The sequence below is a fragment of the Melanostigma gelatinosum genome, assembly GCF_949748355.1.
Source record: "Melanostigma gelatinosum genome assembly, chromosome: 12".
Lineage (NCBI taxonomy): Eukaryota > Metazoa > Chordata > Actinopteri > Perciformes > Zoarcidae > Melanostigma > Melanostigma gelatinosum.
In genome coordinates this window covers 21,942,490-21,967,028 of record NC_136645.1, presented here as the reverse complement: position 1 = coordinate 21,967,028, position 24,539 = coordinate 21,942,490, and the positions used below count along the sequence as shown (strand labels likewise).

Here is a 24,539-nt window from a genome sequence, read left to right as displayed (position 1 = left end):
CTCTCTGACTCTGCTGGTCTGAGCAGTTCAATCAATGTGACTCACACTGAAAGTCTAAAATACAGAAGTGACTGTATAGTGTGGAGGGGGGAGGAGTTCAGCTCCCCACAACAGATGAAAGGTCGCTTGCACAGTGATAATAAGTGACATAATGTGGACAGATTGGAATATATTGTAACACTCTTGAGGTCAGGCTGGCAACAGCTACTGTGCTTATGCAATTGTGCATTTTGATAAGATATTGAGTATAATATTATATTATATTGTGGCCATACATGACCCACGGGAGCCTTCAACGGTGGTTCTGCCTCCGGCCCCAGAGACACGGAGTCGGGCTGGTCGGTTGATCCGGGCCCCCAAACATTAATGGTTGGGACTAATCTCGGGAGTTGGTGAATTCTGGGGGGAGGCATGTAGGGGACGACCGAATTCACGGGGCCCCTTTAAGGAAAGGGGCGTAACCCTGGTGACAGAGGGGGTTAAAGGGTGACAGGAAGTGAATGTGTGGAAGGTTCGTATGGATGGAAATAAACGGCCACATGGTTCAGCCAAAGGGAATACTCGACTCCTTGTTTGTTTCCACACACCTACAATATTGTATATAAACCAAATAAATTAAAACCAAATGTCACATTTAAGCTGAAACATTGCCCCATGAAAAAATTAATTCATAAAATAAAATAAATTCTTTCTGTTTTCTGGTAATCCAATACATATTTGAACAAACCATATCAAGCTTATTTTGTATACTACTGTGTAAATGTAATGCTGCACAGATAAAAAGTAATTTTCTCATTTAATTGCAAAATGAGCCCAGCAGCTTCAAGTGAAACTACAGAGAAAACAATGTTGTAAAAATATAATATAACATTTGCAGCTGTATGACTGTGCACACAAATACAGAGTGAACAGATTAAGAAAATAGTTTGAGTTCACTACGCCGGGGTATTCGCAGAACTTGTTAGTATTTGCTTGTTATTATCAATTTAGACTACGTAAAAGTGAGTCGCTGTGTCCCGATATATGATTTAATCACGTTATGATTCCATGGAAAGATACATTGAACATTGAACATTTGCAGAGGTTTGAAGACAGTTGATGAAGTCGTTAGAGGATGATGATGATGAGAACTATTTATTTGAGGTGTAGTGATATAAACTTCCCACTAGGTGTAGCTGTTCGCCCTGGGGAGATCAGACAAAAGCTGTGGGTTCTGACGTTTCACATCTGGCAAACATTTTAACAACATCAGTTTGAATATTTTTAAGTTGTTCTCCTTTGTAATACAAATGTTGCTATAGCTTACTGTGCATACATTTTTTTGCTGAGAAATTATGACTCTTAAGGAAGCAACAACATTCAAATTTTGGGTGGCCATTGACATGACGCAAATTGAATTTATATGAACATTTAAGTCACGATATCCTGGCCAAAGTAATTGCGATTCACGATATTATCCCGTTAATCATCAAAATATGCTATGAATAATCATCAAAATATGCTATGAACTGGAATCACATTACATTACATTGTGGTAAGAAACTACAGATTAGACACATCTTTTTTGTTGCTGTTGTGAAAAACAAACACTGCAGTAATGCAAAATCTTAACAAGTACATTTGTTGAATAATTATTTGACAAGATATCTCATAACACATCATATAATAAAAGATAGTTCAAAGAGAGTAAAAGATAGTTCAAAGAGAGTATTTTTATCTTGAAAACCCTAAATATTACATTGTATTTCACGAGTGTCTGATTTAAAAAAAACGTATTACAAACAAAAAACACCATGTTGTGTTGTTGTTGTTTTTTCAACGTATTATATATAAAACACTCTTAAAGAAAGGTAATCATAAATCAAGTTGCCCCTGTATAAATAAAGGATGAATCATTTAAAAAAAATGTAAAACATTGTGTGTCTGTTTTTTTTAACATGATAATTCCTGTATTTTCTTTTTAAATCAGGCTCTATTTTTCATGTCTTTACCATGATAGACAGCTTTTATTTTTCAAGTGACGATATTCACGATTATCGAGATATCGGAAATTCACCAGGATCAACTTATTGTGTGTTATTTTTCGGCAATCCACTATAAAATCTTATATCTTCCCTATGATCCGTGCTCTGTCACATATGGCAACATTCTTTGGCTGCTTAGTGAAGAAAGTTTAGTTGGATGCTGTGACAAGAATGATGAAGAGGGCGAACATCGGTTCGACCTCTTCAAAGAGGACCCCTGTCACACAAAACTGAAACTGACAGCCTTGATTGCATGCTCACAGATCCTTCTTTATATATATATATATATATATATACAGTTATCTGAATTTATTCTAAGGATGCACACATTATCAGTATGTGATATATCATCCTCCAAAAAAATTGAAAATGAATTGTTCTGATAAAATAATGATTATGTCCCAAATTGTGATGCCCTTTTCTTATAATTGTTGATGTTTCTCTTTCTGTTCTGTATGTATGTATAATGTCACAAGAACATTTGTAGTAAATGCAATGCTGCCTGTTTAAGAGAAACGATCGTGAACAATTGCATTTTGTTTCCAATGTTTTTATTCACAGCGGGAAAATAAATTGGTTTTAAGAATATTGCCATTATTGTCCTTAAATGCAAGAGTGTCTGTTATTGAATATCAGTATCAGCTACAACACACAGATATAAGCATGGTCTGTGATTAGTGGCCCTAAAATCTCATACTTTATTATTATTTATTCATCCAGTTTCTTATTAGTTTTATACATTTAACTTTCCCTCCATTTATCTTGTTTCTTCTGTGAGGAAGTGCTGCCTGGTGGACACAACAGAACTAAGCAAACATGAAAAACTGCAGTTTTCTTTTCAGCTTTTTGGCATAGAAATGCACTATGCACTTATAAAATATATATATTTTAATCTTTCGTCAAAACAATCCCAAAATACAGTATTTTACTGTATCAGCAACTGTCTTATTGAATACTTCCAACAGTTACATTAATGGGTACATTGTGTTTAATACTTAAATGACCACCTGTAATGAAGGGCTTAACATTTGGTTGGTTTCCCCACCAAAGTATTATGATTTAGCTTTTAAGCTCAGTAATTAAAAATATATCCCAATTCGATTTGTGTCAACATATCTCGTGTTTTAAAGAGATAAACTCCACTTTGTGTGACAGGTGTGTGGAACATGTTGCAGCCAGTAGTTCAGCGGCTCAGTTGCGGAATCGGGCCTCGGTGGTCACGTGACTTGTGGCTTCAGTGAGGGAGGTGCCTAACTGCTGACGATGATGTCCCAGCGTGCTGCACGCAGACATTGTTCCGACAAAATGCGGTTCCATTTGTAGTTTTGAATAAATAAAAAAAAACTCAACAATTACGAAGCGCGTGTCAGATGCAAGCGTTCATATAAACCCTGCGCGTTTTGTGAATTAATTAGTGCGATATGAATATTCTCTCCGCGTTACGCGCTGATACGTTATCTTATAAGAAGTGATTCCGGTTCAGTGGGAAGGTTTGAACTGCTCTCTGGAAAGTGACCATTGTTGTAATCAGGTCGAGGCTGTTATCATTTCTTCTTGCTGACTTTCTTCGTTTTTTTTACGGGTTCACAGCAAGAAAAACAGCGCAAGCTTTTCAGAGTGTCATGAAAGAAATGTCAAGGTAAGTCGTGCATGTGGCGCATTATCCATTTATGGCCATTTTTGTTCGCGTTTTGAGAGTGTCCTGAAGAATAGGCTAAAAGCTAATGTTAGCCAACTGTCACAACAACCAAACAAGGCCCGCAGCCACCGTTTGCTGGCTAGCCCGCTTGTTTGTTGTTGGGTAACTATGACGTGAATCCGCCTAACAAAATTAACAGATACCACTTACATTTGTTAGAGAAAATGCCTACCGCTAAATGGGTCCGACTGGTAAGCGAGTCGTTGGCTAACGCTATTTTTCCGTAGCAGCCAGCTAACGTTAACGTTTGCTAACTTGCTAAATTAGCAAATTTGTTAGCGCTTCCAACCTGTTTGTAGCCTCTCGGCTAACCTTCGTTCGCCGCCAGCTTGGATAGTAACCTAGCTCGTTTGGAACACGTTTCTGATATTTTAATTAAGTAACTTCTCCGATTTTTGAATTGCGCGCAACTATGAAGTCATGAATGCGCTTGTTGTTTGCATTAAGCAGCACATTACTGTCAGAGTAGTATGTCGCGTGTTTACACATGGGCTCGCGGCATTAATAGCAAGGAGAACAGAAACTAGCAAAGCACAACTCTTAACAAAATGCAGCTGTGGCACACAAATGCATCCGCTTTAACTCGGCATTCGTGCTTTTAGCCAAGACGAGGTTTGATAAACTATGACATGATGAGAAAAAAAAAGGTAGTGAAGTGTCGAGTAGTAACGTTGGCTGTCATTGCATGTATTGTTCCCTCGCAGCACCATGCCTGGTGGGCAGCAGCCTCAGAAACACTACGGCATCACCTCTGCCATCAGCCTGGCACCCCCACGAGAACTAGACCACCAGTACACCAAGAAGCTCTGTGACGCCATGAAACCTTTTGGGGTGTTTGAAGACGAAGAGGAATTGAACCATAGGTGAGTAACAGAAAGTGTAATTTTCTATTTACCATAGCATCACTGTGGAGCGGTTTTGACTGCACACATTTCATTACAGCAATCACAACTACATTTCAGCACCGATGCACCACCACTTCTCTGGTATTCTATACATAGAAACTATTAAGCTTAACAGAAGGTAGCATTTATTGCACAGCTTTTGTACTGCATTTTATTTGTTCATACAACTAGATATATATATATATATATATGCCCTGATGCTTGAATGCAAATATTTCCATCAACTGAATTTGTGAATGTTGTGTATTTATCATTTTCATTTTCGCTGTATGGTTAGTGAGAGGGCCGTACTGTGAATGAAATGCCCGCTAAAAGCTGTATTTCCGTTTCAGACTTGCAGTTCTCGGGAAGTTGAATAACTTTGTGAAAGAATGGATCGCAGAGATCAGTGAATTAAAGGTGGGTTGTGTTGAACGGTCATTAATGGTGGTTATCTAATCAGACGCTAAAGCTATGTGTCATTGTGCCATACGGAGTAAAAACCTACTGATTTCACTGTATATTTACTTGTCTCCCCTTCAGAACCTCCCACCATCGGCTATAAGCTGCGTCGGGGGCAAGATTTTTACATTTGGTTCGTACAGACTTGGAGTGCACACAAAAGGTACGTTGAGTCATTGCAGCGACATCAAATCAGCTACAAACATTGACACCGTCCCATGTACTGTGTGCTTGGCTCATATCGGCGTTGAAAAGGACCAGAGAGGTATCTGAACATTACTGCGACACTGCACTCAACCCCGTCTAAGCGGGCCTATCTTATTGTTTTTGAAAAGCACAGTTCAGCCTGACCACACTAAAGCACAAGGCTGGCATTGTCGCATTCCCCTGCTTTTGAGAGTCTTTTTGAAAAGACTAGTTTTGAGGTCTGAAAGCTGTGTAAACATTGGCCTGCTGTAGACTGGAGGGTTAGTGTGAATGCAGTCTGAGACAACAAGTGAGACGATGAAAATTAGTTAAAAAGTACAATACATGCATAGCAGAAAAATGCATTGCCATGTTTTTTTTAGTATTTGTTGTGCAACTAAATTATTGTAAATTTAAGTATTTAAAAAAAAATCATACCGTTTTTACATGACTCTGAATTAGTACGGATGTTCCAAGCTAATCTGTAAAATTGATAATAGTGCTGGTGGTGATTCTTTTTTCTTTATTCATTGATTGGTATCAGTCACCAGGTGAATATTCAGTGCTTTGTGTTTACCAACCCGTTGTGCTTCTGGATAAATCCAATTTTAAAACGTCCACGTTATGCCTCATTAAATCAGCTTCAGTTAGACTGCACGTGCCGGCCAGCATAGTGAGCTGAGCCATTTTGAGTAAAAAACAAACTGTCAAATAGTTTGCTGTTGGTTGAAAACTTTATTTGAATCTCTGTATTTTGTTAACCCTGGAGATAGTCTGTCCAAACTTTCCTATCAATAGCAAATTTAGGTGAGATGCCGGAGCCTACGGTCTGTGGTTAACACACGCTTAAGATATAAGAACATCTTGTTCTACGATAGGTCAGTAGAGTGAAATCAGAAGCTTTTACGTGTCTTAAAAATGCGGTTGCTAGTGAATGGCTAAATCCACGCTACTACGTTCCCATTTTAAACTCATCTTTTTGCTACGTTTACACTTAGCGTCTACACTACTCCACAGTTTGAAACCCCCCAAAGACGGAGGGGTTTGGAAACACTGCAGATGCTGTGTTCATTTGAAATCTCCGGGGTTGACTCGTAGCGAGGGCGGAAACGCAGACCTTTTGAAAACGATGACGTAGACACCGTGTTCGTTACATGATTGGGTCTTAGCAGTCACGGCGTGTCCTTCTCTGATGCGTCACACTGCCGGAAGAAAACAAACGACAGCCTTGATTACGCATTGACTGTTGTCTATACTAGCAGCTGTTACTACTGCCTACATGTGGAGGAAGCAGCTGTTATTATCGAGATTAGCGAGCAGCATTGTCCGCCCTACAGAGTGGATGGTTTAAGTCACGGTTTGCCGCTTTGAGGAGGGTGGTGGATACAAAACGGAGGACTTTCCTTTTCTTATTAATGCTTATTGTGAAGTCCTCAAAGAAAATATAAATGAGCAATAGCATAAATGCCCTCCAGTGCAACAGGGACAACAGGGCCCAGAGTTTGAAAACTACAACTTTTTTGAGCCTGAGTGTATATAGAGGTAGATCTTAAGTATCGAGCACAGCCTTTTATTATTAAAGAGAACAATAATACTCACCGGCACCCGCATGCCCCGGTGTTTGTGAATTGTCTTAATCGTTTAGTGATGTTTGTTTTCAGGCTCGTATGGATGGAAATCATTTAGACAACGGTGCTGTAGATGGTTTTCCCTTTAAAACCCGGTTTTAAACAGAACCGTATGAGTGTGGATGTAGACTTGGACTACAAAAAGTAATCTCTGCAACTAGGCGCCTTCACAGCCTTGTTGTGTTTACTCCCTTATGTGACCGTGGTGTAGTTTGTTAGCTTTTAAATTCCTCTTTTACGGATTGCATTCCCACTTCAAAAATCATAAAAGTGCTGTTCATTTGTGAAGATTATCTTGCCCAACAAAATGTATAATTATTTAAAACTTGTGTTTGCCACAGAGCTTATGCTCTGCATTAATCCAGAAGCTAATGGAAAATCCCATTTGGCTTTTTGTTGTGCGATGCTAACTTCCGGGGTTAGCGGAGTTAGTTCGGGTTCACTGGCGTTCACCAGTGTTCAGAAGGAAGGACTATCTAAACCGTGAACAGTTTACGGGCTGGGACTGTACAAAGCCAGGTCAGGTATTATCAGTTGGACAGTCGCCAAAGACAATTGTGAAAAGTAGCGGCTCTACTTGATTATCGTGATGTTTTATTCCATGAACTCTCTAAAGCCTTGAACGCAGCAACTTATCAGATTGCCATTGAAGTTGTTGCCCATTGTTGTTGACCCAGAACACGCTGCTAAAAGTGAAACTGTTTCTTCCAGGAGCTGATATCGATGCCTTGTGTGTGGCCCCACGCCACGTAGAGAGAAGTGACTTTTTCTCGTCTTTCTTTGAGAAATTCAAACAGCACGAAGAGATCAAAGACCTGAGGGTAAGTAAAGAGGCCCCGTTTGAAAGATCAGTCGGTCAAAACGATGCAAGAGCAACAGACCACTTGCGTCACTGCGCCTGGATGAGAAGTCATTGTTTAGGCGTGATGAGGTTACTGTTTTGGGAAGTAGAGCAATAACACGGCTGAAGTATTTTTTGCTGAATAGATAGCGGAGTTCTAATGAAGTAACTCTCAGCAGAGAGCAATACCCACGAGCATTACCCGTGTTGTCAAGTCTGCTGCTTTAATTTTAATTTCCCACGGTGTGTGTCTTTATTAACATCAATATACATGATGGAACAAGTCTGTTCCCCCCTTTAGGTTATGTTTGTTTTGACACTAAATTATATTTAGATAGAATTATCAAATTAGCTGCTATTTGTTGTGAGTAAATATAGTCTTGCAGATCTATTCCAAAAAGGCGTAGAGGTGGTGCACTTTGATTGGAAGGTAAATGTTACTGGGAGGACCCCTGTGTTAATTGGGTATTGTAAGAGGATGCTTTGGTTCAATATTAAAAGCCTGCGCTCTGAAGACATCCATAGCTCAAGTAGTCTGTAATCAGATGTCTCCAGACACTTTAATATCGCTGTAGATGACATTCTGAACGAGTCTCTGACGAAATGTCAAATACACAAACGGATTGAAGCCGACTATATCTTTGGACAAGACATGTTGTGAGTTTTGGAAACGATTACAGCCATCAGCTTTCAATACCTTGTGACCTTTGGAGTAGACGGTGCTCTGGAGTTATTGTGTTTTCGACTAAACAATCCTCCGCAGCCGCCGCTGCAAATAGCATAATAATAATAATATTAGTGTGGCCAGACTTTCTACAACTGGCCAGAAATGCCAGGTTTAATTAGAATTAATAGACATTCAAAAATGTTCTCAACGAAGCTTCAAACGATTTGGTGCAGCTGTAGACTTTCACCCCTTTTTCGTCATGATGTGAGCTAGCTATGTGACTTCGCCTCTTAGATGTGTTGCTGATATTGTGTCTTTTTGGTGCTTTCTCAAGGCCGTGGAGGATGCCTTCGTACCGGTGATAAAATTCAAATTTGACGGAATAGAGGTAAGTACCTTTGAGATCCAAGTGATGCGTGTTGTCTACATATAGGGCTATTCAATAACTAAAGGACACAGGTGTTGTAGTATAGACATTGTTAAAACTGTCACCATATCAGATTTTTACTACACATTTATCATTGCCAAAATATTAACAATAATTATTACAATGTTTTTAGAAAAAAAAAAGAAAAAAAACATGCAGTCAGCCAAATTCATTGCCAACTGTCTTTTGTGCATTTTGTTCTTTTTTTGGGTAAATTCATTGCACTTCAAATACAAATACAAATGTGGGCAGAGTGTCTCGAACCATAGCAGTGTATATAAAATGATTTAAGAGTCACTGGATTATTTACACAATATTGCCATGTGTATTGTTAATATATCAGTATTTCGTTTTAAATATTACGGTTAAATCCCGTTTTATCGAGACACCTAACTGATCGTAAGGATTACTTCTGTTCAGCTGTCGCTTAATAGCTTTGCACAGAATGATGGTTTTGATCCGACTTTAAACAAAAAAATGAGTCCAGATTAAAACAGGTTTTTCTCAGGCCGAGGTCGGAACGGCATGACACATGTTGGTGGTCCAGTTTGTAGTTCAGGTCCATGAAAAGGTTCACTAAAGAGCAGGAAAGAATATATAAAAGAGCCTCATCTTCATAACTACTGTTCCTGTGTCTGCCTAAATAAGAAACCTCGGTACTTGTAGTTTGCATTCCTTGATAAAAAGTCCTTTTAAGAGCTCATCATACTGAGCCGTACTGCGGTGCACCTGCTGGCCATTCCCAGATGGGTCACTTGTACTCCGTCTCATCGGTTCTTCTCTTGTTCGTCTGTCTCCGTCTGAGCAGATTGACCTGCTTTTTGCCAGACTGGCCTTACAGTCCATTCCAGACAACCTGGACCTGAGGGGAGACTCCATCCTGAGAAACCTGGACATCCGGTGTATCCGCAGCCTTAACGGTATGCTGCGTGGCCTTTACCGGCTTGTATGAGAGCCACTTGAATCTTTAACCCTCTCTTACTGGAGATCGTCGCCTTAAGTGTAAGAGTGAAACGCTTTTCCCGCAGTGCTTTAGGTTTCTGGTGTTTTGTCTCTCAGGTTGTCGAGTGACTGATGAAATTCTGTACCTGGTGCCAAACAAAGAAAACTTCAGACTCACATTGAGAGCCATCAAACTGTGGGCGAAACGTAAGTGGATTCAAATGGTCTTGTAACTTCGGGTGCACTTTAAGGGCCTGTGTCCTCTTAGTGTCTTTTTTTCAGAGCGCTGCGCCCTTTTTTGCGGCGCTCCGAGAATAGAAGCTTGTTTTGTCCCAGTCTGTCTATCCTGAGCTTTATACGTCACACGGACGCCATCAAAACTAGGGATGGGTATCGTTCGGATGTTGTCGATACTGCTTCGGTTCCTTATCGATACTCTTATCGGTTCTGTATCATTATTATCTTGAAGACAATTAAGGAAAGAATCAACGTTGCTTTATTATTCTTGTACGTCAACAAAAAGTTCCACAATCTTTAAAATGCATTCGCACCTAAACAATTAGCTCCGAGATTAGCTTTCATTCATTGACCTCTTCTTAGCTAACGTTAGCTGCAGTGGACGAGGATGCACGGCTGCTCGCCAAACAGTGGTTTTCTGTTCTGCTTATTCGCCAACTGTTTTGATAATGTGCTTGTCTTACTTTGGGGTGTGTGTGTGTCCGTGTCCGCCGGCCGGCCGGCTCCTTGTGCAACGACGGGCACGGAGAGGAGGTTTAAGATGCTGCTGTTTTAAAAAAGTACGGATAGCAGTCCGGACCTTATCAGCAATCCGGGTGTTACACATTTAGAACCGGATTTCAGGGAACATCCCTAACGTCCCTAGAGCCCGTTTCTGGGAGCAGATCGGCCGAGCGGACACCGATAATAGCTTGTGAGTGCTTTTATCGCCGTACGCGTCGTCTCTACGAAGGATCGTGTTCCTGCTGTACGGCTGTCGGGTCGAGCGTTGAAATCAATACTAAGTGTGAGGTCACGCATCCTCCGGTTGATGCTCAGGAAGAAGAAACAATGTCAAACAAATGTATAGCAGGCCAGATAGATAGTGACGGGGCCGATGCTAGTCCATCATACAGCGGTGGTTAGAGTGGTGATAATGTTGCCATAGAAACAATTTTTAAAGAGTTTTTTCATCATCCAGCGGTGTAAAAAGATGCTTTGTGGCTGATTTTACAGCATCCTTGTGTCATATTCAGAAGTAATATCTAAAAAACGGTACCAAATTATACCACGGGATTATTCACCTGCAGGTGTCCTCTCAGTCTAGTGCTGCTCATGTCTTACTGTAACGTGCTCCTCCTGCAGGCCGTGGGATCTACTCCAACATGCTGGGCTTCCTGGGTGGAGTGTCTTGGGCCATGCTGGTGGCCAGGACCTGCCAGCTCTACCCCAACGCCGTGGCCGCCACGCTGGTCCACAAGTTCTTCCTGGTGTTTTCCAAATGGTGAGCATTTAGCTTAGCTCTTGCAGCGTCATATTGATCCTGTTCCACACGATGGCAGCATTTCACCGCCTCGTGCGAAGCCAGTTCACACATTTTAGTACGGTTTGTGTCTTCCGTCCTACAGGGAGTGGCCGAATCCTGTGCTGTTGAAACAACCCGAGGACAGTAATCTGAATTTACCTGTGTGGGATCCCAGAGTGAGTATGACACCAGTGGTTCATTCCCACATGTTAATGTCAATGTTATGTGTAGACACAGGAAACGCTATTTGCACAGTTGATCTGCTAAATTGTGAGTTTGAGTTTTTATTTTTATTTTTATTTTTTAAATTAAGCTCACTAGATAAGAGTATAGATACATTTGTCTTTCTCCTATTTCATGTCTCCTCATTCCTCTTGTCCTCGCATGACCTGGAACATTTGGGGTCTTCTATCGTGAGTTCATATGCTCTTATCTCTGCTCGGCGGAGGCTTCCCCAGAGCAGCTTGGAGCAAGGAAGACTTCCCACGTGGACTTCCTTTCTGTTTTCTCTCCTTTTTTTTTAAATCAGACAGACGCGCCCCTTTAGTAAAAATGCTATTGAAACACAAAACAGAGCTGACATTTATGTTTAAATCCCATATTTACAACACTACAGTCAAACACTGCAGCAAGTATTTAAGGACACCTCTCCACACTCTTGCAGGTTTTCTTATGAATATTCTTTCCTTGGACAGGGGCTTTGACTTGCTTTCACTGTTTTTCATATTAATACCATAAATATATTTACCACAGACTAATTAGTCTTTAGCCTGAAGTGAAAAAACAACTTTCTAGCTGCTGTAACTGCTGTGTCATGTTTGTTGTGTCCCTTCAGCAATAAACGCATTTAAATTATCTCCTGGTGTCATTTTCGTTCAGTCACAGCACGGCCAACAGAAGCCGTGCGTTGGGTCTGAAGTATAGCGTTAGATACAGTTTCAGAAGATTTCCTGAATGTTCAGGCTACTTTTAAAGTATTTCTGTTTTCTATGAGACATGCTCATCATAATCCAAATGTAGAGCTGAAACTAATGATGACGACATGCACAGAATGTACTCTGGTGTTCGGAGTACTGTCTGTATTTTCACCCCTAAGGTAGTGAGGTATTCTCGCATAACCCCTTTTTTAAACATGGACAAAGTCATAGACAGGCTGGCATCCAATGTAAAACAGATGAACTAAACATGTGCAATATACTTGGACATTAAATTGTGTTGCGACTGATCTGGACACCATTGAAACATGTAATATTTATTTTACATTGGAGAATGTTAAACTGCAATAGCTAAGATGATTAGCACGCACAGAATATGCTAAAGCTCCGTTATGGCTCACAGAAAGGTGATCCAGCTTCATCAGCAACTGCCAAGTCCGTTCACATGACGATTTAGAGGAGCACGTCTCATTTCACATTTTGTTTCCTTCACTTCTCCTCCTCCGCGTCACTTGAGGGAAAGTGGGTTGGGATGTACAGTGTGTGTGTTGTGAGCCCTTTGGTTTCATGTGGGCGCGGGGAGTTGCCCGACACATAACGTTTGGGGGGTTGAGTTTGCTGGTGAAGGCTCTCATTTCTGCCGTGGTCCTTCTGCCGTGTTTGTTTTTCTTTCCTTTTAGGTAAACCCATCCGACAGATACCACCTGATGCCCATCATCACCCCCGCCTACCCCCAGCAGAACTCCACGTACAACGTCTCCACGTCAACGCGCACCATCATGAGCGAGGAGTTCAAATACGGTAAATAACGACGCGGCATGAAATGAAATATCTGTCCGCCTGCTTCCTGGTCATACCTAGTTTATCAACAGGCTATGGTAACTTTTGCATTTTTCAAAAGTGTCAAAGCTTTGAAGTGTAATTCCTCAGCCTGCTAACGTCTTTGTCCCATGTGTCTGGCATGAACAGGCCTCAGCGTCACAGATGAGATTCTTCAGGGAAAGACAGAATGGTCCAAACTCTTTGAGCCGCCCAACTTTTTCCAAAAGTACAAGTAGGTGTTGCCAGTCGGACTCGATCCTTTGTGTTCCGTGTTTTTGAAAGTCAGTCGGTATCGTGTGAAGTTATGGGGAAATGAGATTGCATTTGTGCAGTTGAAACTAAAACCGGATGATGCAAGCTTCAGACCAACAAATTGTTTTCCTTTTTTGGGGGTTTGGGCACATTTGACTCATCCTTGCTGTGGTCAGTGGAGTTTGGTCGACTCATTTTGTTTGTGAAAGTTCTTCCCACACGAGCGCCACAACTGACTTTATCTGCCATGTTCTGTTGGTGGTGCTGCTGCTGCGTCATCATTGGAGTCGCACTACCTGAGCGTGTGAATGGTTGAAGAGAATGTTCCTCTGTGTAGCACATTGAATTCAAGAGTGTTGAGGATCAAATCTGCTCTGTGCTGCAGGCATTACATCGTTCTGACCGCCAGCGCTTCCACAGAAGAGAACCACTTAGAATGGTAAGAGTCTGTAAAGAGTGAAACTCTACTGCAATAGATGGACTTGTGTTACCAGCGACTCTGAAACACCTGCTGATGTTTTGTTTTTCTCCGTCAGGATCGGCCTGGTGGAGTCAAAGATCCGCGTTCTGGTGGGAAACCTGGAGAGGAATGAGTACATCACCCTGGCTCACGTCAACCCCCAGTCCTTCCCCGGGTCCAAAGAGAACCGCAACGAGTGAGTTCACTGTTATCCATTCGAACAGTATGAGGGATTACCCGTGGACAGATGGGCATGCACACATGTAAACGAATACATAATCTCCTGGCGGAGATCATCAACACAACTTCACTGTTTTCACGTGGCTCCTTGTGTGTTTCTGTGACAGGAACGACTTTGTGTGCATGTGGTTCATCGGGATCATCTTCAAGAAAGTGGAGAACGCGGAGAGTGTGAACATTGACCTGACGTACGACATCCAGTCCTTCACAGACACCGGTAGGTCATATCACTCTCTAGTCAGAACATTTCAGATGAAATAGGCTGCAGGACATGTACTATATACTACGAGTATATGAAGTGGCGAAAAAATTTTCTTTTACATTTTTTTTAAAGAAAATATGAGAAAATATACTTTACTTTTTCCAATATGTCCAACCTTTTTTATTATGAATAACATAGATATTTCTTAATCTACTCCTAGCTGCTATTAATAATGTGAGAGGCAACTTGCAGGAGCCTAAGTCATGAAATAGCCTCAAGACATGAGGTTAAATTCATACAGTGGCAGCTTTATAAATGCACAAGTATATCAAAACATTGCCGAACTCACTTGAAAATATTGACTCAATAAAGTCAAATGTTAAACGTTCCAAAGAATCCAAACCGTGCGGCAGCCACTTGGTCTCTGCCTAGAAGAAAGTGAAACGTGTTTCTATGTATTCGTGTCTGTCGTCGATAATCTTGACACGTCATGTTGTTCCCTGCAGTGTACAGACAAGCCAACAACATCAACATGCTGAAGGACGGGATGAAGATCGAAGCGACGCACGTGAAGAAGAAACAGCTCCATCAGTACCTTCCTCCTGAGCTGGTGCAGAAGAAGAAGAGGGTGAGACGTCGTCCCGCGCATGTCTGGACCAAAGCCTCAATACATTTCTGTGGTTATTGACTTAATGCGGTCCTTCTTTTATTGTATCTCACTGCGTTTCTTTCCCCCGCAGAGCATAGCGGAGTTGAACCGCAGCTCCAACGGGGGGAGCTCCAAGCGGCTCTCTCTGGACAGCAGTCACCTGGACAGCTCCAGAGACACGGACTCAGGGACTCCCTTTACCTCCCCATCCAGCAAACCCTCCAAGCCCGCGTCCGACACAGAGGACAGGTGTGATTCACACCAAATGCATTTTAATGTTGTTACTGTCAAATGCAGATGTTCTATGCTAATGCCGATCCGATTTTTGCCAAATGTTATTACTATTTACAATCTGTTCAAATCCACAATATGATGCTGAGTGAATGTTTGTGTTGTGTATTTTGCAGCGTCAGCCCTCCCAAGCAGATTTGTACAGAGGGCTCCCCAGCAGCCAGCGCAGCAGCTACAGCTACTACAGCTGCTACAGCTGCTACAGACCAGGGCATGTCCATCCCCGTCATTGGCTCCAGTGAGTTGATTTTCCAGGGACCATTACACACTCTGGGATAGGCTGTTAAACATTTTAATATTTACATAAAGAGTCATATGACATAATGTCTCTTTTGTTATATGGGACATTACATCAGAAACTCTTCAAATCTAGAGAATGTCAATGAACAAAAAGCTATGCCGAGTTGAGAGCATGTCCCTTAAATGGATGTCAAAAGACAAATAAACCAGATCCGCTTTCTTCTCGTTTCGTCCCCCTCTGATTCCGAAGAGCTCGCGGTCAAAGCCAAACCCGCCTCCCCGCCGGCCAGCAGCTCCGCCGCCATGGGGCCGGGCGGTGACGCGCAGCCCAACGCCGCCAGCAGCCCCCGAGAGGAGCCCAACGGCCTGGAGGACCCGGTCAACGGCGCTCCTGCCAAGAGACCGCACTCGCCCACACAGGAGGACCTGGCCAAGAGGCACAAAGAGACGGAGGTGAGGAGACCCGGAGCGAGCGCGTGCATGTGTGTGTGTGTGTGTGTGTGTGTGTGTGAGAGAGAGAGAGAGATATGTTTGGTATAAAAATGGCAGATTAAATTACTGACTATTCTTTTGCTGCAGGTGGTGTCAAATGATGACTCTGCATTTAAAGAGCCATTTCCACCGTCCTCTGACTCCTGCACACATGGAGAAGAACCCAGTGCTGTAGGTGTTATTTACTCCGGCTGCTTTTAGTGACCGTGTACAGACAGACGAAGCAAGATTAACCGTTGCACATTTTTCCTCTCTCCACCGTTAGACCCCACTGTCTGGATCAAAGGCTAAGCCCATTCCAACCATTGATACCTCAAGAACACAGGTAACGTCTGCTCTCTACGTGGTGGACTTGGGTTCTGTTAAGCAGGAAAAAATACAAAATGATATAAATGGAAAGTCTTCATGGAGTCCCCAAAAACCTTGAAACTTGCATCTGATCTATAAAGGACAATATCTGGGTCGTATGCACACCATCTCTAAACTTTGATAGACACATTAAATTATGTCACGCCATTACATTGTTCCACAGCTTAAGTGGCACACGGGTCCATGGATTTCCTAAATGAATTATATTAAATCGATCTATAACGTTGCTTTCTCCTTCCTCAGAGACTTCCCAGCATGGAGCTGCCAGACGCCTCCTCGCCTCTACCGGCCAGCAACAGCTGCCGCGTCGTGAAGAATTCCATTAAACTGGCCCTCAACCGCCACAAGTGAGCCCTCAACTGGTTTCCCAGAGATGGTTGATGTGAATGTTTGTTTTTCTGCTTTCTACTGTTTTAATTTTGTATTTCTTGGGCCGTCTGTTTTTTTTAAATTGAATTTATAGCATCACACCTCCCAAGCCCCCAGTGTTTGAGGACACCGTCACCACCGACGCTCCTCCTGCCAGCGAAGAGAAGGGCATGTCCATCCCCGTCATCGGCTCAAGTACGTGCTGAGTCTCTTTTTAGTCACTCGATCACTTCTGGTAATTCATCACACTTTTGTTCAATGAAACCATGACAAATGTTTGTTAACAAGCTACTTTTCCCCGAGATGAAACGAGTCTTAATATCGAATTGTTGGCGACCTTTTTTTTTTCTGTGAGCAAAAACAAGACAAAAATTAGATTTTATAAAAGTGACCATTGATGACAAACGCACCAAAGATATTAGTTTCCATCAACGAATAATAACTAAGCAATTTTGTGACTTGCAGGCAAATGAACAGAAAGTAACCGTTTATTGACTGATTGTTCAAACAGTCTTCTGCAAATCACAAAATCGTGCAGGTCTTTGTTCTTAAAAAGCACGCTGAAGTTAGCATACCATTAGCTACATCCAGTGTAAAGTTAGTTACTTTCAGTCAGCTGTTTTTTGTTTTTCTAGGCTTTTGGTAGGAATGAGTGCAAGATTAAAGCATTAAGACATTTTAGCTGCTTGTCCAAAGTTAAGCTGAGACAGTGAGCAGTATTTGAGTTAAACAGCCTCACGAACGTCACAACAAAGACAGAGAAAGAGAGCAACAGAAATGTGACTGACATTAAACTAACATGCATTTTTGTCAAAACATAGGGATGCACCGACACCTTTGGGTGCTTGCTGGTACCGAGTACTTAATCGTACACTTGCAGTTCTAATAATGTCTTGATTTTCATCAGATGTTCCTCACTCTCCGACTATAACAAACTAAATATCAGTGGTGTGTAGTAACGAAGTAGAAATACTTCCTTACTGTACTTAAGTCGTTTTTTTGGATATCTGTACTTTACGTTACTATTTATATTTCTGTTGACTTTTACTTTTACTTCACTACATTTTGCAAAGAAAACTGATACTTTGACTCTGATACATTTCCCCTGAAACCTTCATTACTCGTTACAAAATCAAATCTATCTTTAGAAACAAACTGAATCATGAGAGCAGCGTCGGGGACTGTGGTGGAACACAGACTGCAAGCAAGCAGGTTTGGTGAATCAGTGGTCCTAGCAGCAAGTTAAATCATTGGTTAATCACGTTAATGCACAATTGCAAACAAGTGCTCTCAAAGCCGCGGTGTTGTGATGCCCAGGATGCTACATGCTATAGCTAGCGAGCGACTACATGAGTATAATTCCACACAGGACGGGTGGGATGAGGAGGTGGACGGGTCAAACTAACACTGTGTTTCCTCCAGGAGGCCGCAGTTTGTGCCGTGTGTGAAACGAGAAGCCAATGTTGATTTATTTGTGACGTGACTTCCGTAGATATTTGAACGCAAACCACGATCTTTTCCTGAACCTAACTAAGTAGTTTCAAAGCCTAAACCTTCGTTGTTTCCTGTGAAGATGGAAGTTTATTTTGAAAAGACAGTATGCATGTAACAAGCCAAAACAGACTCATGTTGCTGGACGTTTGCAGGAAAAACGCACGAAAAATGAGGAACTTTTCGTAAGATATCAATAAAACGATGATGAATTTATATCATTGTATAAAGAGAGTGACATGAGAAGATCAATCTCATGTCTGTAAGTTAAATCAGCTATAATCACTATTTTAAAGTGATTAGTGACTCGTCTAAAACATTTAAAAAAGGAATAACTTCAATAGAATCATTCTATACACTGTAGCTTCTTTACATTCTAATAGAATGTAAAGAAGTTACATTCTATTAGAATGTAACTTCTTTACATTATATTAGAATTGTCTTTTGAAGATGAACAGGACATGTTTCAGTTTCAAGTAATGACTGTGTTGCTGCTTTAGTATTGATCATGTTTTGATATTTGAGTCATGTTGTGGATGATCAGATGGAGTTATGATGGGAGCAGTCGCCCAATTGCAGATTCAGCTTGAGCAAAACCTTTATTGTGTTCAAATCAGGCCCACAGGAGTTTACAAGGCAGGTGTTCTTTCTCACAACACTGACCTGATGCATCAAGTGGATATGTTTTGCGGAACATAATATTATGCATTTGTCCTCTACATCCTCTAGTCTAATGAGCAGACTTATAAACGCACTGTTACAACTCCTTCATAGTGTCATATTGCTTTTCGGAGAATTATGATGATAAGTTCATATTAGATGCAAAAGTATACTTATGTACAATATATTATGTTGAACATTGTTGCTCCTGAATGGATCACAGCCAACCCAATTATGTTCAACACATCTCCATGTCCTTGGTCATGGTGCCACAGCACTTAAAAGAATAAACTTCATAATTCTCAAAATGCTGACCCTTTGCTTTTTTTATTAACAGCATTTACTTGTACTTTTACGTTCAATACTTAAATACATTTAATATCAGAAAATTACTTTTGATACTTAAGTATAATAAATATCAGATACTTTAAGACTTTTACTCAAGTAGTATTCTAATAGGTGACTTTTACTGGAGTAGTTTTCCAGTAAAGTATCTTTACTTTTACTCAAGTATGGCTTTTGGGTACTTTATACACCACTGCTAAATATACAACACCATACTGTCACTGACATTTTAACACTCAACACCGGAGCATAGTTTGCAGTTTGGATAATAATAACAAACTGTTTCAATATTGAAAATTAAACTAGCTGATCCACTTTAAGTGTTCCTGAGCCTTTTGGTGTCGTTAGCTTCGGGGCTAGCCCCATTCACTTTAATCATCAGGTAGCAAACAAGAGCCTACAACTTGGCTCTCTCAACCAGACGCTCGCTAACTTTACGGCGGGTTTGCAAGATAACCACTATTTTTGTCCCTCCTCTTTCGTCCCGTAGAACACGTGGCCTCCAAACAGGCGGCGCCCCCCGTCGGCAGCTCCATCCCCACGTTGGTGAGCCGAGGGGCCGACCCGCTGAACGGAGCGACGGCCAAGAGAGCCCACTCCCCCTCTCTGGAGGAGCAGGCCAAGAGGCTGAAAGAAACAGAAAAGGCCAGAATCCACACAGCTTGAATACAGACTCTGATTTATACATGCGTAGAGTTGGGGGCTTCACAGTAACGTCAAAAACACCAGAGGAGAGGGCGGGGGGGTGGGGAGGGGGTGTTTCAGGTCGGTCTGTCAAGTGTGAAGCAGCAGGATGGATAACCTCACCCTCAAATCTTTAGAGTACAGATTTGCCAGTGAATAGGTGATGTTGTGAGGCGCTCTCTGTCACGCTCGCAGCCAGAGGGCTTTGAACACAACAGTCACGGCGATATCCAACACCAGAACTAGTCGTTATTTTTTTTACTCTTCTTCTCCCTCGGTGTTCAAGTGTACACAGTGCAGATGGAAAAGGAGCTGTGCTGTTATTTTCTTCTTTTTCCCCCCCAAAGTTAACATGTTTTAAAACAGCCCAGAACATTTATCGACCCGCTTGCTACAGATACTTCTGTTGTATGCTGATTTCTTTTTTTTTCTCCCAAACAGAAACCTGTACAGTAAATGTTGATGTACATAACTTTTTTTTGTCTTAAAAAGAAGCAAAAGATCACTATGTCTTTTGACCATTCTATTGTAGTTTTATCTAAAAAGAAAAAAGTTAAAAAAAAAAATGTAATTTTGTTTTTCTCTAATGCTTGTCCAAAAAAAGGAAGAAAAAAAAAGTTTCCAGCCCTGTATATTTTTTTTGTAAAACACTGTATAGGTTTGGATACAGTTCGAAAGGAGGCTTTATTGAGGGGGTTCGCTCAGATACGACGGAGACCACAACCACGACTCTTTGGACCACCACGACCACCCAAAGTGGACTCCAGGTTGGTATCGCACTTTGCGGTGCATAGGTGATCTGACACCAGTGCTTCTCAGGTACCGGTAAAAAGATCACCCTTTACGGTAACGCTGAAGCTGTACGGTCACTGCTGGGATTAGCACGGAACACAAAGTGGACCCTATCGGTAACGGCCACGCTAATCCCTTCTGTTCAGCGTGGCGTCGCTGTCACGAGTGTCCCGCCTACTTTATGTCTCTGATTAAAAGAAACGGTTGAGTTTTGCCGCTTACTTTTCCCGGTGTGGTCGAGGCCCTCGATGTCACGGTGGCGAGCGAGCGCCGGACAGTTTAGATGGCTACAGCAAGAAAATGTTCCGATATAAGTTTTGTGTACGTACCTGTGATTGTGCGACGCCTCAAGTGAATTCTCTGGTTCATTCGGAGGGCTAAACAAAAATCTTTTGTTCTAGATAGCGTTTGACCCCCCCACCTGACCCCTCCCCCACCGTGGTCTGTTGAAGCGAAGTCCTGCTTGAAAGAGTTTGCAGTGCTTTGTGTAAAAACGAAAAATGGTTTGAAGCTTTTTGGCGAGTTGTGCTGGTTCATGTGTGTTTGCATACGTATGTGTGTGTGCGTGAAGAGAGTGCACGCATAGCTTGGTTGTGTTCATGTGTTGGAGAGAGATGGAATTCCCTTGGTTTTTGGGTGTTAACCCTCCGCGCCTCCTGTGGAGGTTCTTAAAAAAGCATCTCCCGGTGGTGGGGGTGGTCAGGAGACGGCCCCCGACCTTCCATCTTTATGGTCTGAAACTCGACGACTGTTTGATTTCAGCGCAGATGATGATATGTATACAACAAAGTGTAAAGTGATGCAGAGGAGGCGCCGTCTTCTTCGCAGCATGCAGAGAGACGCAGGGACACAGGCTCCTTTTTTCTTTTTTTGTATTTCTTTTTTTTCAGCATCAGTTGCCCCAAATAAATGTACAGAGAACAGTTGTCGTCGCCCCCCCCCCCCCCCCAAAAGGCATATTCTTCATTATTGGGGAGTTTCTTATCACTTTATTTATATTTGCATATTTGTACCATGTGATTTTTTTCTTTTTTTTTTTTCTTTTTTCTTTTTCTTTTTTTTAAATAGCATTCATAGCAGGTAGGTCTCTTTTTAATGAAATCTGCACCACTCTGTTTCAGAACGACTCGTGTTTTGCTGTTTGGAGACATTTAACAAAGCAGGTCATTTAGATGTTTGTTTCTAAAAATGTATTGAAAGGGTATTTTTGTATGTGTTTATCACTTCCTTTAAATGAGTCCGTACACCCATTAAACCCCTAAAAACTACTCCGGTGTCTGTTCTTTGTCGCACATGTTTGTACATTTGTTGTTGCCACATGTAGAGTCGTACTATAGATGGTGTGAGTGCACTGTGGGGCCCACAAAGAGAGAGAGAGACCGCCAAAAAGGTGTTCCAAGGAAATCCCAGGTGACAGAGCGCCATCTACAGGCGGATTTCTGTCAAATGTGAATTATCTGTTCCGTAACGGTCAGTTTATTTGTACTGCTAATGGTAAAAAAAATGTACAGGTAATGCTGAACTAAAGTTCACAAGTGTGAGTTCCTGCCCGGAAACTTTCAGCCGTCAGCAACGGGGGCTGAGGTTGGCACAACAAGCGGCGGAGAGCCTCTGTGTAATTTAGTGTGCTTTACTTTAAAGTTAGAACAAAGTACATATAATGGCAATTAAACAGTGCTCTAATTAGAAGACTAGCAAAATAGAGGAAAATACAAGTACATAAAATAGAATAAGACATTAAAAAAATTCAGTAAACAAAAGCATGTGACACGTTTTAACCTGAATTTAAAAATTTGCTACATTTGTTTAACATCTAAGAGTCAGTTTGTTCCAGTTGCATGCAGAACAACTGCTACATTGACATATAGCCACAGTGGCACTAATTGAAACTTTCTTCCTAATGCACCATTTTATTTTTTTATTGACACGATTGATGCTTTTTTTTTTTATAGCCTATTATGACCTTTAGTCTTTTGGTAAAGTGTTGGTTCAGTGTAAAACAGAAGGGTTTGAAATGTTACTTCTATTTACAATGTACATAGTTTACTAAAGCTGCCAGTGGCAAACTGCTACGTTATTCCCCCAGCAGTAAGATTGTCTGTCTTCAACACTTAACGTATTACTGGCGTATTAGCAAAGAGTTATGAAAGTGACAATTATAACTTTTTTTCTTCTACTGTATGCTGGTTGCCTTTATAATTACAGGTAGTTGGTGTTTTTATTCTAAATTATTGCTGGATGGTTAAAATAAGTTAGTTTTTTTTAGTAAGAGGTGATACTGTGTCACGGAAAATAAAAAAGTTTTAATATTTAGTCAACTAAAATGTGCGTCACATCCTATTACGTCGCCGTCAAGCTTCCCCTGCAGGTGGCTCGTCGTGATTGCAGACTCGGTGAGGTTATCAATGGATAAATCCAAAAAAAGAAAACTCCTGGAAGAAAATAGAAAACAGAGAATTTTATTCTGCGTATCGGACGTATTTATTTGCGTTCACTGCCAACAACGCTGGCCTACCTGTATGCTTAATATGTGGCGAGACATTAGCAAACAACAAAAAATCGAATGTTGAAAGACACTTTCAGACCAAACACACAGCATGTGCTGAAAAAGATCAAGCTGGAGATGCGCTAAATATCGCTCCCGCCTCACAGATGACAGCCTGCAGTCCTGTTTGAAGCTCAAAGTCACATCTTACAGCCCTGACACAGAGAAACTCTGCAGCGATGTTCAGAAACAAGTCACATTAAACAGCTGAGAACACCATCATTTAATAGGATATTATCTTGGAGAAAAACATTTATTTGAGATCCTGAACTGATGTAGTTGTGTTTTTATGTTCAGGCGCGACGGTTGATGGCTGTACGTGTCTGAGGAAAGAAGAGGATGACCTCGCACTGAAATGCACTTTAGTCTTACTTAAATACAAACTGCCTCTTTTTTATCTTCACTCATTTTAATATATTAGGCTGCAGCTATATGTTATATTTATTTCAAAGTAAGCTACTTTTTATCTAATATTTTTTCCACAAACATGGGGAGAGGACCCAAATAGACTTGACTTGTTCTGTTTGGTTCACTTCTGCAGCTATATGTTATTTATTTCAAAGTTATTTTATTTATTTTCCACAAACATGAGGACCCAAATAGACTTCACTTGTTCCGTGTTTGATTCACTTCTGCAGCTGTATGTTATATTTATTTCTAAGTTATTTCCCACAACTATGGGGAGGACTCGAGGCCTGCATAGTTCTGTGTTTAGTTCTGTGACCTCAATGTAGGCCTACACATGCCAGTGTATTTTTTCTCCTCTTCATGAAAGTTAAAATAGCAATAAAATGTCAATAATTGTCTTTATTCTTGTTCTATTATTTCATAAATACAACACACTATAGTTTTTGTACATATAATATAACTAGATATAAAACGTATATAAACTGTGATATCGAATAGCTTTTGCGGCTCCAGACACGTTTTATTTGGTGGAAAATAGAGCAAAATGGCTCTTTGGACAGTAAAGGTTGCTGACCCCTGAGCTAGGTCATAACCACACAATGAACAGACGCTGCCTTTGCGCTCCTCAGTGTCGTCTGGTGCATGTGTTGACAAGCAGAAAGTCAAACAGTTGAATGTACACCATTCCTGTTTTTACATTTGCTTTTATTTATTTTCTTCTCGTGGCAAGTCTGCTTACCTTTCCCCTACATATTTCCCCCACAGCCGGTTTCTTATCTTTGAGTGTAACACTAACACACTCACCGCGCGGTACTTTCGAGGCACACACGCTTAGTCTGTGACGAGGAGTGACTCCTCCCCTCTCTCTATCTCGCTCTGTTTTTGCCGTGTGTCATGCGGACCTCTCATTGGTCAGTTCAGGTGGAGGGGGCGGTGACGGAGTGGGAATTCCCCCCCTCGCTGGTGTCCTGTAACAAATGTTACTTTTCCTGTCTACTGTCACTCATTCAG

General features: G+C 41.4%; 1 protein-coding gene across 2 annotated transcripts; it reads left to right on the top strand.

Moving 5' to 3' along the window:
• Nucleotides 1–3,550: 3,550 nt before the first annotated feature.
• On the top strand, nucleotides 3,551–19,824 carry papolg (poly(A) polymerase gamma; the record flags this gene model as incomplete). 2 transcript variants are annotated; one of them, XM_079279802.1, is made up of 24 exons in its annotated part: nucleotides 3,551–3,663; nucleotides 4,428–4,586; nucleotides 4,961–5,027; nucleotides 5,151–5,232; nucleotides 7,595–7,704; nucleotides 8,726–8,779; nucleotides 9,627–9,738; nucleotides 9,878–9,967; nucleotides 11,123–11,261; nucleotides 11,386–11,458; nucleotides 12,898–13,018; nucleotides 13,187–13,271; nucleotides 13,677–13,730; nucleotides 13,828–13,947; nucleotides 14,099–14,208; nucleotides 14,700–14,821; nucleotides 14,934–15,091; nucleotides 15,250–15,371; nucleotides 15,624–15,826; nucleotides 15,953–16,036; nucleotides 16,131–16,190; nucleotides 16,478–16,581; nucleotides 16,698–16,798; nucleotides 19,590–19,824. In XM_079279802.1, exons 1-24 carry the CDS (start codon nucleotides 3,647–3,649, stop codon nucleotides 19,763–19,765), a joined length of 2,523 nt encoding a protein of 840 aa, XP_079135928.1. In that variant the 5' UTR covers nucleotides 3,551–3,646. The 2 variants fall into 2 exon arrangements, with proteins under 2 accessions (XP_079135928.1, XP_079135929.1); XM_079279803.1 differs by lacking the exons at nucleotides 11,386–11,458; nucleotides 12,898–13,018; nucleotides 13,187–13,271; ... (10 more) ...; nucleotides 16,698–16,798; nucleotides 19,590–19,824 and having other exon boundaries at nucleotides 11,123–11,265.
• Nucleotides 19,825–24,539: the final 4,715 nt, after the last annotated feature.